This window comes from Dermochelys coriacea, chromosome 2 (assembly GCF_009764565.3).
Source record: "Dermochelys coriacea isolate rDerCor1 chromosome 2, rDerCor1.pri.v4, whole genome shotgun sequence".
Lineage (NCBI taxonomy): Eukaryota > Metazoa > Chordata > Testudines > Dermochelyidae > Dermochelys > Dermochelys coriacea.
In genome coordinates this window covers 211,233,261-211,248,525 of record NC_050069.1, presented here as the reverse complement: position 1 = coordinate 211,248,525, position 15,265 = coordinate 211,233,261, and the positions used below count along the sequence as shown (strand labels likewise).

Genomic DNA, 15,265 nt, shown 5'->3' with positions numbered 1-15,265 from the left:
TACTTTTACACTTGACTTGCCCGAGTTTATGCTCCTTTCTATTTTCCTTAGTAGAATTTGACTTCTGAAAGGATGCCTTTTCACCTCTAATCATCTCTTTTGCACTGTGGTTTAGCCATGGTGGCAATTTTTTGATCATCTTGTTTTGATTTGGGTCATGCATTTAGTTTGAGCCTCTATTATGGCATTTTTAAATAGTTTCCATGCAACTTGCAGGCATTTCAGTCTTTTTAACTTCTGTTTAACTAACCTCCTCATTTTTCTGTAGTTCCCCTTTTTGAAGTTAAATGCTACATGGTAGGTTTCTTTGGTATTTTCATCTCTATACAGAGGTTTAAATTTAATTTTGCTCACTATTACCAACCCATTCAGCTCTATTCACATCTTGCACCAGATCCTTTGTTCGATTTAGGACCAAATCAAGAGCTGCTTCTGCCTTTGGTTCCAGGACTAGCTGCTCCAAGAAGCAGTCATTAATGGTGTCTAGACATTCTTTCTGCATGCCATTCTGAGGTGACATGTACTCAGTCAATATGGGGACAATGGAAATCCCCCATTTCTGAGCACCTGCAAGTTCCTATTGACTTCAAATATTTTGGATTCTCAACTCTTCTGAAATGAATGCCTTTAGTCCCTTGTACCTATTGATTTAGGACTGTAAAACAGAAATCATCATTTTTGATGTAGCGCATTTAAACTCCCTTATTGATATATAGAGACGTCCTTTGCAATTATTGTCCACTATTGATACAGAACAGTTTGTCACACAACAATTTTACTTCCAAGGATCAAATGAGGGTAGACCAGCACAGAGAGATCCAAATGACAACAAGGAACTGCAATGCTCTTCTCAGAAAGTCCATTCCGACTGCACACAAGATTGTTACTTTGATTAAAACAGTATCATGTCACTAACACATCAGACAAGGGATTTTGTTACTTTGGTCCAACTCATTCAGACAACTCTGCATATGATTGAAGGAGCTGTCCTAGAACAAATGAGCATGCATACTGTAGCAAAACTCTGCTGAGATGCTGACTCCATATAGAGAGTAACATAGCAGAAAGAAGCTAATGGATACAGACTATTTCTATCATAAGTGAATATGCATTTTCCATAATAAAAACAGAAAACTAAATCCACAGGGAAACGTGTACAAAAAAGCTGAACAGATATTTCCATCAGTCTATTTACATGAGAATCCAAGACAAATCTAATAAACTGAGATGGATGGACCACAGAATGCCTCTTACTGTGGCATTTTTCCCCCTTCAATCCCTTACCATCACACAGGTACAGTTTTAGGTTTAATTAAATAAACAAGGCATGTGATTCGACCACTAGATGTCACTGATATCTGAGGTTTTAATAGCCACAAGGAAAGTCATATTAGTAGGAATGAGAATTAGAGCCAAAGTGGGTGAGGTAATATCTTTTATTAGAGCAACTTCTATTAGTTGGTGGAGGGAACAAGTTTAAGTGTCACAGAGAGGAAGAGCAGTCCCCTTCACCAACAAAAGTTGTCCCCTCCACCAACAGAAGTTGCTCCAATAAAAGATATTACCTCACCCACCTTGAGTCTCTCAAATCTTGGGATCAAGATGGCTACAACACTGCAGACAAGTTAATTATTGGAAGAGTTGTTCTAGCCAGAAGCTCCCACTTCGATTTAACCAAGAGGAGTTTTTAGTTCTGAAAGAACCTTAGCACAATCTCCATGGGCTCAGTCAACAGAAAGCTTTCCTTAGCAAAACTGATGCATCTGGTCCTCAGGGGGGCTCACCATGGAGGTTCCTACAGGAGTCCTGCCCTAAACTCTTTGAAATCAGCTGATAAAAACTGTACACTAATTATTCTTAATAATAAAATGCAACATACAGCCCAGTCTCTTGAGTTTTGCTGGGAAGAAGTAGCCAATATCTGGTTTTGCCATATTAGTTTAGCTCAGTTTCCTTTAAAGTCTTAACATTTAGAAAACCAGAGCTTCATTCTGCTCTCATTCACAGTTTTGCAAATCAGGAGTTGCTTCGCTGAAGTCATTCAAATTACACTGATTTAAGTTAAAGCAGAATCCAGCCCTCTCTTTAAAATGTCAAGCCAGGTAGTCATTCCTGTACCTATATGCTGCCACTGTTAAGCCAACTTCTGCTTCCTTTCACACTCGTATAAATCTGTAATAACTGCAGTGTAGTCAATGGAGTTGTTCTGGATTTACACAGTGTCAATAAGAGCAGGCTCCCGCATCCTCTCCCACTGTTTCATTCAGGAACTGTCATTTCTTCCTCTTCCTCTGCCCCATCTCATACCTACAAAGTCTTGTGTTGCTCCATGTGACTTATGGAGATTTTAATAAGATTTGTATATTATTTCCTTGCCCCCATTCTGCCTCTTCCAAACGTCCCCCTATTCTCAACCCCCACTCCCTACCAGCTGCTGCTGCCGCCACCTGTTTTTTCCCCCCTTGGGGCTCCATGCTGGCCTCCTACCAGCAGGGGAGGCAGAAAGAGAGGGAAAGAAACAAGCTGCCAAAAGGCAGGTACTGCAATAGCCATGGGAATAACTGCAATCATTGCCTACAGCCTAGATGGATGCTCAAGGACCCAGCTAGGCTGGCAGCAGTCTTGAAAGGGCTGCCATGTGCACAAATGTCATGATTTGTACAACAGATGGCAGTCCTACCTGCTCTCATTCTTGAGCCCCATCATGAACAAACACTTTCCTCTACTTAAGTAATAGAGCACACAGACTATTCCCAAGCCCCTGCTATATGAATTCTGACCACCACCCTGCAGCACATTTGGCAGATCTTCCTCTCATTTCTATGTTGGCTTTTTGTATGCAGTCAAGTGTGTAGGTAGACTGTCATACAAAGAGATAGCACATTCTATCAACTTTGGGATTACAGATAAGACCTATAGACAGAACTCTGAGTTGACTTTCTATCTGAATCCTTATCACCATTGTTGGTTCATTGAAGACACAAGCATTCACTCACCTGATAGACAGCAAGAAAGACCACATTCTGAAAGTAGCCACAGTCTGGCCTACAAGCCTTTTGCATGATAGAACTTCACCATTGCTGACAACTGGTGTCAGTAACAGGTAAAGCTGTTAGTGCTCAATACAATTCAGCTGCAAATGTTGACATAGGCAAGCTGTGTTCAGAAATCATGTTCAGTTTTGTATTGTAGACACAGCCTACTTTTGAATTAAATCATTTGCACGTATAGAGTTTTTGCCTCCATACCCTACCTACATTCATCTTCCTGATTTGTGCATGCAATTGGTCACTGACTTTCTCTTGAAGAGCCAGATTCATTACAGCTGGCACAGAGATGCACATTACACCTTCCAGCACAAGTAAGTCTCCGTACACGGTAGGGGAGGGCAGGTCTTTGATCAAAGTTTTCCAACTGAAGGAGATAACTACTGTACCAATTATACTAGCAATAATTCTCTGGAATGCTGAAAATCAACAGAAATGTCAAATGGTATAACTGATAGAATTGCACTGTGGTTTCACTGCTACTGTTGTTAAGGAGATGTTTCACCTCTGCAGATACATGTTCCAATCTTTAAACTACAAGTGAAAGTATTTGGGGATTCCAGTTTATTGCAATCCCCAGTGAAAGTTTGCCCATAACACAGTTTAATCCCTAAACAATCGACATTCGTTGTTGGAGACAAGCCAGGAATAGAATTAGTTTTAATTTGATAACACTTTATTGGCATACCAAGCAAACACAAGTGGTGTCAAAGTGTAAAAAGAGAGATTGATCCCTTAGGCATCTCTGTCAGAGGTAGGTATAATTTGCCCACAGCTGGGCTTCAGAATGTGTTTGGGGTTTGAGCCCCTGTCTATTTCTGAATCAGAAAAAAAATATTAAAGAGAAAAACCTATTACTTTCCCCAATAAGTTCCCCTCCTGTGCAGCATTTTTCCATACAGTTCATTTTCTAGTAATTTGTCCCAGCAGGTGATAACTGTCTCAAGGGACATTTCACCACTTTAAATAGGTGAATTCCTTCAGCATCAGTTTTTTGTCCTTCCCTACCCCGTTTCCTTTGGGAGGCAATTCTACACTCCAATAGAGTTCACTGTCAGGACGTTTTCCTTAGTCTACATTTGCATGCTCTTAGTTTCATTTCATTATGCCTAATTACTGTTTACAGAGAGATTGTGTCTACACTATGCTTTTTTTCAAAATCTTAAAAAACACCATCAGCTGCTCTATACTAACTCTCTCACCATTACTAACACAATGGACCTGTAATGGTAATAATGCAATGGTGGGGGAATTTTAAGAGAAAACAGAGTGTAGTCAAAGCTGATATAGTTATAGACATAACTTACCCCATGTTAAGTGTTCCCTCTCCTTCCTTTGGCCACAGATATATAGGTTGTAACAACTATCCGTTACTACAGTCCCGTTTGTTATAATTTAGCAATAGTGAGTTCTGCTAATCTTGCCTCATAAATAACTCTCTGCAGTCCCTCTCATTTTGGGGGGTGTATTTCTCTGTAATCCCACCAGTTACTCTTCACATTCCTAGTAAAGAGATGCAGAAGGAGGAGTTCAAGATTTTGAGTGGACCCTGAAAGCCATGTAGGACTAGGACTTTGCATTGGAATTTTTTTCTGCTACCAGCACATTGTAAGCTTGAATTGGATTTGCCATCTGTTATCATCCTATAACCTCTTTTCTTTCCTGCATCCAGAAATTATTGCAGACTAGATACCAATGGGCTCTATCACCCTTTTACAGGAAAGCCCATTGTAGGACACTGGAGAGCTAGGGGGATTGGGAACAGGTCCAGCTATAAAGTCCATCCCACAAACTGGAGCCCCTTTTTGAGAAAGAAGTTTAGTTGGTTATTTTCAGGCCAGCACAATTACATCCCTTCAGAAAGGCTATTTCACAGGCTGCTTATTCAGACAAGGCTTACAGACAAAATGAATAAACAAAGGTACATACATTTGCCACAGTCCTATAGGGAATGCACAGGAATTTTCACCTAGCAGTAGCTTTCCTAAGAGCCTGATCTCTTTATATGAACTTCTGAAAATTCGATGCAGCTGTCCTGCCTCCCACCCTTGAACTCCTAAGGAAACTTCTCTGGGTCCTAATTTCCCACACTGTATGCAGATGTTATCTCTTCTCATTAGAGAAGCTGAGACATGAGGCTTAATGACCGCTGGACTCCCTTGTGGGTTCTGAAAGGGTCAGAAACGTGCATCAAAATGAAGAAATCTCTGCAAGCTTATCATGAAGATTCCTCCCCTATCACTGTCAGGAATGGGGGTTTCTGTCCTTCTCTGGCCCCCGGGGCTAGACCCCAGAGATCATCCAAGATCTGCATTGAGCCTAAGCAATCATCTGCACAGACTCAGTGTCTCTGCAGCAGCTTACAATCCTTCTCCTCGGCAGAGTGATTCTAATGCCAGAGACTCCCAGCTGCAGTTGCTTGCAGAATGAACTTAAATGGGGAGCAACTCTGTGGAATGGAGCTGTGAAAAGTAACACTGGCCTTGCTATATTACCCTTATACCCTGATCTCTGCAAGGCTATAGAGACAACAATGCAGGTGAAATGCGAAGGTCCAAAGCATCTGCTTTTATAGTTCTTTTGCATGGACTCCTGGATTCAGAATGCACCTTCTCTGTGGGGACAGGTGGAAATGGAGGTGCACAGGAGGACACGATTTGTTTATGGAGGGAAACACTTCTTTCCTTCCTTGAAGATTGGTACCATATTTGCATTTGTCCAGTCTCCAAGGACCTCCTCAATTCCCCAGGATTTCCAGCATGTTCATTAGCTAGTCCCCTTAATCCTTTGGAATCTACTATTATTGCATACATTTCTACGGGGCTCATCACAGTCTCTAGGCTCCCACTATACTGTAAGGCGGATATCCTATGGGAACTGGTTAATTTCCAGTCCTAAGGAGTGATCGCTGGAAGAAATATGCTGTCCTGGGGAGGCAAGAGGGTCTGTAGCTGGTGGGAAGCAGGCCCAAGTCTGAATTCTTCAGAGGAGTGGTTGTGAAACAGCTCCCTGAGAATCTCCCTACTCCTCCAGCCTGTACAGTTTACATGACTCTGCTGCCCTTGCAGCTGTTTTCCAAACACTCCTTCAGGCCAAAGAACAGCAAGGAAAGACAGAGTGTCATGGCGAGGAATGGTTGAGAGTTGGAATCACTGGGGGGAAGTATGTCAAATCTGGGAATCAGAGTACTTGTGGCACCTTAGAGACTAACAAATTTATTAGAGCATAAGCTTTCGTGAGCTACAGCTCACTTCATCGGATGCAAATCTGGGAAGTGGGCCTAGTGGCTGTGCAAGAGAAAATAAAAACTAATGCTCAAACACTGGTTTTATCATTACGCTACTGTATACTGAGCTGAGAAGTGTTTTATGATCTCTGATACTGGGAATCCCACCAGCTGGTATAGCAAATGATGCCTCTTAAAAGCAAGATACCTATCACAAGCTGTTCAGAAATACCAACTGTTTCCGGCTTTCTTTTAATTCATTTCCTTCCTGTTACTTTCTTCCATTAAGTGATTGCGCAAGCCCCTAATCTCAGCATGGTAACTGGTTCTGGAAATAGTGCATAAATCCCAGGGCTACCTCTAATGGAACATGTGACTGAAAATGGCTTGATCAGAATAACAAGATGGGATCTAGTCCCTGCCCAGAATGAACTTTGGATAAATCACTTGCATATTTGTCTTGTTTTTCCTTATTGTAAAGTGGGGCGAATATCTGAACTAATAACTTCTCTACACACAAAGTTATACTAGTTTAATTTTATCTAAGATTTTAAAATCTCAAGTTTTATTTTAAACCAGTTTTGTTAAACTGGTACAAGTGGTTGTGTGGACATTCTTCATTAAACCAGTCTTATTTTGGTTTATCTTAACTCTATTAAATTGAGTTTAAACCTCAACCAAAATAATCCAGTCAAACAGAAATAGGAGTGTCTACACGATGGGTTGCCCTGGTTTAACTAAGGTCTTGTCTACATACCCTTCTTGTAGTGCTTTAAGTATGTTGGTTCAAAACTGATATAGGTAAGCAGTATAACCTCTAGTGTGGGGCAGTTATACCAGTATAAAGGTGCTTTTACAGTTATAGTTTATTCCTGTAAATTTAAGGGAATAAACTATATTAGTCTAAGACAGCTTTATACCAGTATAATTGTGTCCACATAGGAGCTGTACTGAAATAGTAAAATCAGTACAAAAACTGTATTTAGACCAGGCCTAAAACCACCACAAGTCTGTGCATAGACAAGGTCTTACCTACCTCAGGCCTTGGTCTACACTAAAAACGTTCTGCTATCATAGTTATCCTGTTAAACCCTCCTAGGGTAGATGCAGTTATTCTGGCATACAAGTGTATCTGCCAGCACATCTCATGCCATTTCCCTAAAACAATGGTTCTCAACCATGGGTATGCGTACCCCTGGCATACACAGAGGTCTTCCAGGAGTACATCAGCTCATCTAGCTATCTCCTTAGTTTTACAACAGGCTACATAAAAAGTACTAGCGAAGTCTGTGCAAACAAATTTCATACAATTTGTTTATACTTCTCTATATACTTACTATACACTGAAAAGTAAGTACAATGTTTATATTTCAATTTGTTTATTTTATAATTATATGGTAAAAATGAGAAAGTAAGCAATTTTTCAGTAAAGGTGTGTTGTGACTAACTTCTGTATTTTTATGTCTGATTTTGTAAGCAAGTAGTTTTTAAGCGAGGTGAAACTTGGGGGTACACAAGACACATCAGACTCATGAAAGGGGTACAGTAGTCTGGAAAGGTTGAGAGCCCCTGTCCTAAAAGACAAACTATGCCAGCAAAAAGCACTTCTATGCTAGCATAAGTGGATCTATAGTGGTGCTTGAATCATGATCAGTGGAACTGGAATCAAAGCAACTGTGTTCCCTGGTAGGAATTGATGGGACAGCAAGAAAACAGGGAACAAAGGGAGTTAGGGTAGAAGCAATGCAGTCCCACAGACAGAGCACACATAGGATCTAAAGTTTACTCGTTCAATTTAGCGAAGCTGAACGCAGGTTCTCTGCAAAGAAACAAAACAAAGCTTATATCAACATAGCTCTGGTGGTAAAATATTCACCCATAACCAACATAGTTATGCTGTTATCAATTTTAAATGTAGCTCAGGCCATAGAGAGGCATTGTGAGGATTAAATACTTCATGTTTGTAAAGCACTTTGTACATGTAAATGCCATATAAATGCTAAGTATTTATTGTTCTTAATAGCAGCCAGATTATACCCAGCTGCTCCAGGGTAAGTAATGGCAGAGGAACGAAGGGCACAATGCTCCTCAACACCTTGTACGGTAACTGTGTACTATTACATTATCCAGACCACTGCAGGGACTGCTCCTTTTATGTGCTCTGTGAAGTACAACACTCACCAAAGGGAATTAGGAACAGTGAGCAGGACTTGAAGAGCTGACCAGACCTATTGGGAGAGAGTTTGTGTGATGGGGCTACTCACCTCAGGCAAGCACCTCACAGCAGGTGTGCCTGCTCTCAGCTTTTGCAGCGCTTCCTAATGGCAGTCTCTCTTTTACAGGCGGAATTTCAGTGACTCAGGCCTCTGGCTGAGTCACACACAGTCCATGTCTGAAACACAAATAGACCCCTTCCGGGGTGCCACAGTAAACAGGGCCTATCCCAATATCTTGGCTGGTCTTTGACAGCCCTCCCTGGACTAGATCTCAAATAGTCCCTACTCTGGAATTGAGCAGGACTTCCTCTCTGGAGATTAATCAGTCCAACAGGGCCTATTCCAGTACTCTTTTTTGCAGCCCTCCCTGGGCTCAGTCCTTTATTAGGGCACTCAGCCCCTTCTAGGGTGACCAGATGCTAAATACAAAATATTGGGACCGCTACAGGGGGAGCGCCTTTTCAATTGTTACACTCACCCGGCATGTTCGGTGGCGGGAAATAAATCTTGCTGGCGAAGAAAGAAGAACCTGCCACCAAAATGCTGCAGAAGCCGTCAGCGACTGAAGTACCTGCCGCCGAAGACCCAAACATGCCGGGTGAGTGTAACAATTGAAAAAGCGCTCCCCCTGCCTGTCACTGTCACCTAAGGAAAAAAAAAAAAAAAAAGACAAGCACGAAACATAATATCGGGACCAATGGCATCCCGACCATACTCCAGTAGGGACGTGGGACAAACGGCTCAATATCGGGACCGTCCCGATTTTATCAGGACCTCTGGTCACCCTAGCCCCTTCGCCTGTGGCTGGTTGGGGGAACCCAGGCTTGCTCTCTAAACCAGGTTCCAACACAGGGACCCTATAAATAGCAGCAACCTGCTGCTTCCCTTTAGCAAACTTGTTCCTACTCCTGTCCCCTGGGCCACTTCCCTGCTCCCCAGCACATTCAGTTTCATCCCTATCTTTGGCTAAGTCTTGCTTGAGTCCCAGCAGCCAGCCAGAAGCACCTTTCTTGCTCCCCTGGACCCTGCTGGCAAGTGCTCTGTCCAGTCCTGCAGCCAGCCAGAAGCACCTTCCAAACTCTTCTGGCTCAGTCAGCAAACAACTGATTCTACCCTACCCAGCAGCAACTTTTATAGAGGAACCTGCTGGGCCCTGATGGGCAGTTCCCTGCAACCCCTCTCTAGTTAGCTGCTTCCCATGCAACCTCTCTAGGAAGCTCGGAGGACTCATCTCTTCTGCTTTTTTCCTGGGGCAGGGTGTGGTAGGACTGTGAGGCCTACCACAAGGGGGCTTTGGGCCTAAAACACCCCATCACAGTTTACTACACCCTATGAAGCAGGGCATCAGAAGGTAAGCTCTCCCGGTGCACCAGGGTTCTTCTAAGGCAGAATTTCTCCAAGAGCTTGCTTGCACTGTAAATCCAGGCCACCCTTGTAGCTGGGCTGTGATGACAAGGCACGACTGAAGCCTATGTTATCATTATTTCTGCCTCTGAAGCTGTTTGGAATACATTTTGGTACCTTGTGAACTAGCAAGTCCTGCTAATCAGATAAGAGTGAATGGATTTGAATGAAAACAGATTTCTGAGGCTCAAATCAGGCTCCCACAAGAGTGTAGTTAATCTCATAAATGCAGTATGTGTTCAGTGCAATTTAATGACCAGAAGTATGAGCATAATATATTCCATTTGGGAACAATAAACACATGTGGTAGGCATGAAGGCACAGAGCCCAGATTTCATTAATGTAGTTTTATATTTTGAAAAGAAATATTAAAAAACACTTGCAAATGCAAGATAAATGCAACAGTTGCTTCTACAAGTTTTAACCTTGTATTGCTTGGCCATTTTGACATATAAATTATTGCTTACTAGCTCTCATAAATACACAACACAATAATATGTACAAGCATGAAATATGAAAAAGAAAACATTGGCAACAGTGACATTTTTGGTAAATCAGACTATTTCATACATACTAGTTCTCATAATGGTGGATAACTACTAGCTGTAGTCCCTGAGAAGTTAGGTAAATACCTTGATTTGGGGTTTTCTACTGTTTTATTGTTAATGCAGGCTGACCGTATTATGGCACTCCAGTTAAAGAAAATATAACAGGCAAATGTTCTTATGTCAGTTCACTGACTTCATCCCAGTTTTCTTAATAGTGTAATAAGAATACAATAAATAGACTATGCAAATAAATATTAATCTGCTAAAAAGTTTAGTATTTACAACTTTCTTTGTATTTTTTCCCCAGCAGAACTATTTTAATCTGGTTTTGGCAACATGTAATCCTTTTTTGCCGCTGGCATCTAAGCGCAGCTTGTTAACTATCTAGAATTGGGCTGAAATCCGAAGTACACATCACAGAAGTATCTAGAGGTGACATGCCAAAATCCCAAATCAAAGATCTGTAGAGTGACCCCGCTCTTCCCTTGTTTTGTCTAAAAACTGCTCTGAGCTACTAACAAACACACACAGAGAGTTTAATCTGGTGTGTGGTTGGGTCAGACTGAGATTTAAGATTTTCGGTAACTATTCTAAAATGGCATTAACAGTGCTAGTATTTTGAGGGATAGTGATTAAAGACCACAGTATTGCCAGATCTAGAAACTGGGGGATGGATGCTACACCCAGTCTCCTCCATTCCATAGTATTCCTTTTTAGTCGTCCTCGCAACCATCTTTCCCTCAGATGCTTGCCTGTCTCAAGGCAGGCTCCACTTCAAAATGAGGACCCTGCCGGCCTTTTTTTGCTGCATGTTCAGGGCAGTTGCCCCCTATTAATACTGTGGCTACAAGGTAAATATTCTCTGCATGGAGTGGATGCACTAAACATACTTTGCCTTTCACAGCTGAAGACGTATCCAGATAATAAAGACCTCTATGTAAACTGCTGCAGTTTGTAGGACTGACTTCATACACAATTACGTAGCATGACAATGTTTGAAATTTGGCATTTAGATGACAGAATTTTTAGTTGGACTGCAAACCTGAGTGTGGAGAGCAGGGTCATTCCCTCCCCTTACCGTGCTCCTTCCCACCACGCTGTTGCTTCACGAGCAGAGAGGTGTAAACTACTACTACCAAGGCTATTGTAGGGTAAAAGTTGCAGAGAATTGAGAGACAGGTGCATTTCTAAAACCCTTATTCATATTGAGTAGTACTTTACTATGCACCTGTCCTGCTGATTTCAACAGAACTACTTACTATGAACTAGGGTACTGAATCAGGTCTACAGTGAGGTGTATTACAGTTGTGCCACAATGAAAAGATCTCAACAAGGGGGAGCTTAAGAATCAGTGAATGTTTTAGTTAATGAACCCAGGGAGGGGACTCAGTGAAAATTTACGAACTGCAACAAAACAAAAAACAAGCATTATTTGTGATTTGTGTTTTTATACTGCAAAAATGAGTCCACTAAAGCTAGTGTCCTGACTTGAACCGTTTTGGTCTATTTGCACAGAAGAGTTATTTACAATATGTGCAAGCACATTACAGAAAAACATAGGAAATTTTTACTCCATGGCCAGCAAGAGTTTATTTTTCTTCTTTTTACTGGGTAAAAAGATTTCTTTAAAAAAAAGAAAAATCATATTGTATTTGATAATACCAAAGTACAAACAAATACATTTCTGAAACATCTGTTTCCTTTACATTATAACTGTACAATATTTCACAGATGGGAAACCTGAATGCATCTGACAGAATTTCCCCAAAACTACTCGTTAAAGGTGCTTTTCTGTCCCTTTAAACCACAGATCACAATATGATGAAGAGCACGCTACTTCAGCCATTCTGGTGGACCCAAATGTCAAGAAAGGAGCATTTTCTTGGAAGTCTTTCTTGTGTGATAAACACACAATACAGACAGGCAGACAGACAGTACGCCTTCACTGCCACTGCAAAGAGGATTTTGCTATAAGGCTCTCTACAATAAATTGTATTTACTGTAAAGCACATTACATCATCTATAGTATATACTAGATTATTTCTGGGCCATTCCTTAGCCCTGAAAAACAATATTATGATGAGAGGGTACTGTAGACATGAATACATTGCGAACGTGACTTAAAACATAGTCAGTAATGCCAATGAATATTACCTTGATTTGTCTAAATGAAAATTGGGGCAGGGGTGGAGGAAGAGAAGTGTTAGAAGGATATAATGTTGAAAGCCTATTCAGGTTTCATACATATGGAGAATGAGAACCTGTAATACATAAATTATGCTCATTTTTTCTTTCAAAACATAAAGCATATGCTCAGCATGTTAGATTTTACTGTCTGTAACAGGATATTTCCTGTTGTTGTTTATTCAGTAGTAGGATGGCCTTCCGGAAGGTGTACAGGAGACTACAGTCCAAGCAGGAAAGCACTGAGCTCCCTTTTTAATAACCAACAGCATACTAACTGCAGAAGTTAGTGACAAACTAGGATAACTGGAATGGGAGCAAGTAATAGAGGTTTTTTAACCTGTACCTTTTACATAGAGGAAGAACTGCTCTAATTGAGTTGCAGGATAGCCCTCTTGGTCCCTCAAAAGGGGAAATGCTGTGTTTGTCTCCATAAACTGTATCAAGATTAGATTTACCTTTTTACTGTCTGCTCTGAAGCAAATTCTTAAGTGAAATTAGGAGCATTTCAGATATCAGCTTTTGTTGACTTATGACCTCCAATCAGGACGCACAATTGTATTAACATGCAACACTGTCTTATACAAGTTATTTTTTATATTCCCATTCTGAGGTGTTTGCTGTTCTCTCAAATAAGACACTCCCTTGCAGTCAGGGCAGCAACATGGATTGCACAGTATTTTTTTTCCCCAACAATCAATACTTTGGCATCCTCACGTTAGTGAGGTCCATACTGTATGGTGAATTGTGAACCCCCATGTCACAGTGTTGCTTCTGGAATGTTTTGTTATGGTGACATGATGCTTCCTTTCCCTCTAATACTGGCGGAGTCTGGATTGAAAGTTACACTGGACCACCAATATGGTCACATAAACCAAGTTTCTTAGCTTAAACAATGCTGCTCTTCTCCTTCCTTTTCCGATGATAAATGGAAATGGCACTATCCTTGCCCTGGAATGCTGTGAACAGCTCCTTTTCTTGCTTTGCTTGATTTTCCTGTATCACGTGACTACTGATAAAACTCAGTAAACTGTTCTCATATAGGGAAGCAACATGCTTGGCATAAACATTCACTTAATTAAAAGTGCTGCAGTTACAAGGTTACATGAAGCTGCGGGCGCTCACGCTCGAGGCTCTATCCGGTGAGAAAGCTCAAACAGCGTTTGCTGGTCGTCAATGACATGCAGGTGATAGACATGTGGCTTCAGCTCTTGATTCTCCTTTGGAGGAACTTCATTGCCTAAAGTTTATAGGGAGAAAAGGAAATGAATCTGAGATCAGTTTTCTGACCGATCCATACTTTTTCCAAATCTGAGCCAAATATGCTATTAAAAATGGCAAGTGAAGTATGATGGTCCAAAACATCTGCAGAGGACCAGATGCTCAAGTGGGAAGATCCTTATCCTCAAAGGGGAATGGAGGGGAAGAACGTTCTAAGCCATGGAGACATGATGCTCTGAAACTGCAGCTTTGCCCCCTTGTCTGCCTGCTTTCTTGACATGCTTGTGACACCAGAGAGACAGGGAGCGGGAGGCATAAAGCTTGATTTCCTCATGTTGGGAGTATGCTCAGTAGTCCCTCTGAGGCTGATTTAAGTGCTACTTTTAGTGCTACACTGTAGTCTGTCAACAAGAACAAACTTCGAGCAGGGACTGAGGATCTAGCATTGAGTGTTTAAATAGCTGTGGAACAAATGTACAACAGCAAGTGGACCCCTGAACCATTTCCTTTAGATCAGGTGAAATGTGACAATGCAGAATAGACAGAGGACAACTCTTGAAAGATTTTTTTTTTTGGGTCAAGTCTCTAGTTTTGATCAGTTACGCTTTTGATTTCGGCTAAGGTGGTAGAAACAAGGGAAATGCTGTTATTTTACACGAGTTCCCACAGCAGAATGGCTTTAACCATGCATCAGAAGAAAACTGAAGGGTGGATTGAAGAGAAAACTGAGATGTTATCTGCCACAAACTCTAGTCGATGTCCTTAAAGCAATGTTAACAAAATTACCATTAAAAAAAAATCAAACAAAAATCCTGGAACCAACAAGCTTAACATCACTGTTCTCTTAGCTGCTTTTGTTTCATCCATCCCCATCCATACTTTATCCATTTAGAAGGTAAATTCTTTGGGGTACTAATATTGTTCTTATATTTGTCTATAAAGTGCCTAGCACAAATTTAGCAGTATGTAAATAGTCACATGACATTGTGAGTTCAGCCAGTTCTGTATGCCAGTATTAAAGACATTACTGTGTAGCACCTGTCCACACTCTTCACAAGCACCTGGGTGATTTGTAAAACACTGCAGCAGAAATGAACAGGAGATAAATTGGAGTAGGATGTTATAGGAGACCTTATAGTTCTCAGGGAACAGATTCCATGTTTTCAGCAATTATACTAAATACACTGAAAATTACTCAGAATTCAAAGTCTCATGAGCACCTGAAATTACAAAAGGCTGAATTACTGTACAAATGTTAAAGCTGCTATGCCAGATTTCTGAAAGACTATTATTTGTTTTCTGGATTTAATGTGGAAAAATATTATTTCCATTAGAATGGCATTTCAGTATCACTTAGCTACTCTATCATTTTCTAACCCATAAAGTTTTTGGTCTGCATGCTTAATTTATAGTTATAAG

At 41.0% G+C, this 15,265-nt stretch overlaps 1 protein-coding gene across 7 annotated transcripts in view; it reads right to left on the bottom strand.

Moving 5' to 3' along the window:
* Nucleotides 1-10,225: 10,225 nt before the first annotated feature.
* The window catches only part of RAPGEF5 (Rap guanine nucleotide exchange factor 5), a 223,941-nt gene continuing 218,901 nt past the window's right edge, over nucleotides 10,226-15,265 (bottom strand). For all 7 annotated transcript variants that reach the window (XM_038390291.2, XM_038390290.2, XM_043509198.1 and 4 more), the window contains one exon: nucleotides 10,226-13,865. In XM_038390291.2, coding sequence (XP_038246219.1) covers nucleotides 13,747-13,865 — 119 coding nt within the window. In that variant the 3' untranslated portion in view covers nucleotides 10,226-13,746. The remainder of the gene's footprint in view (nucleotides 13,866-15,265) is intronic.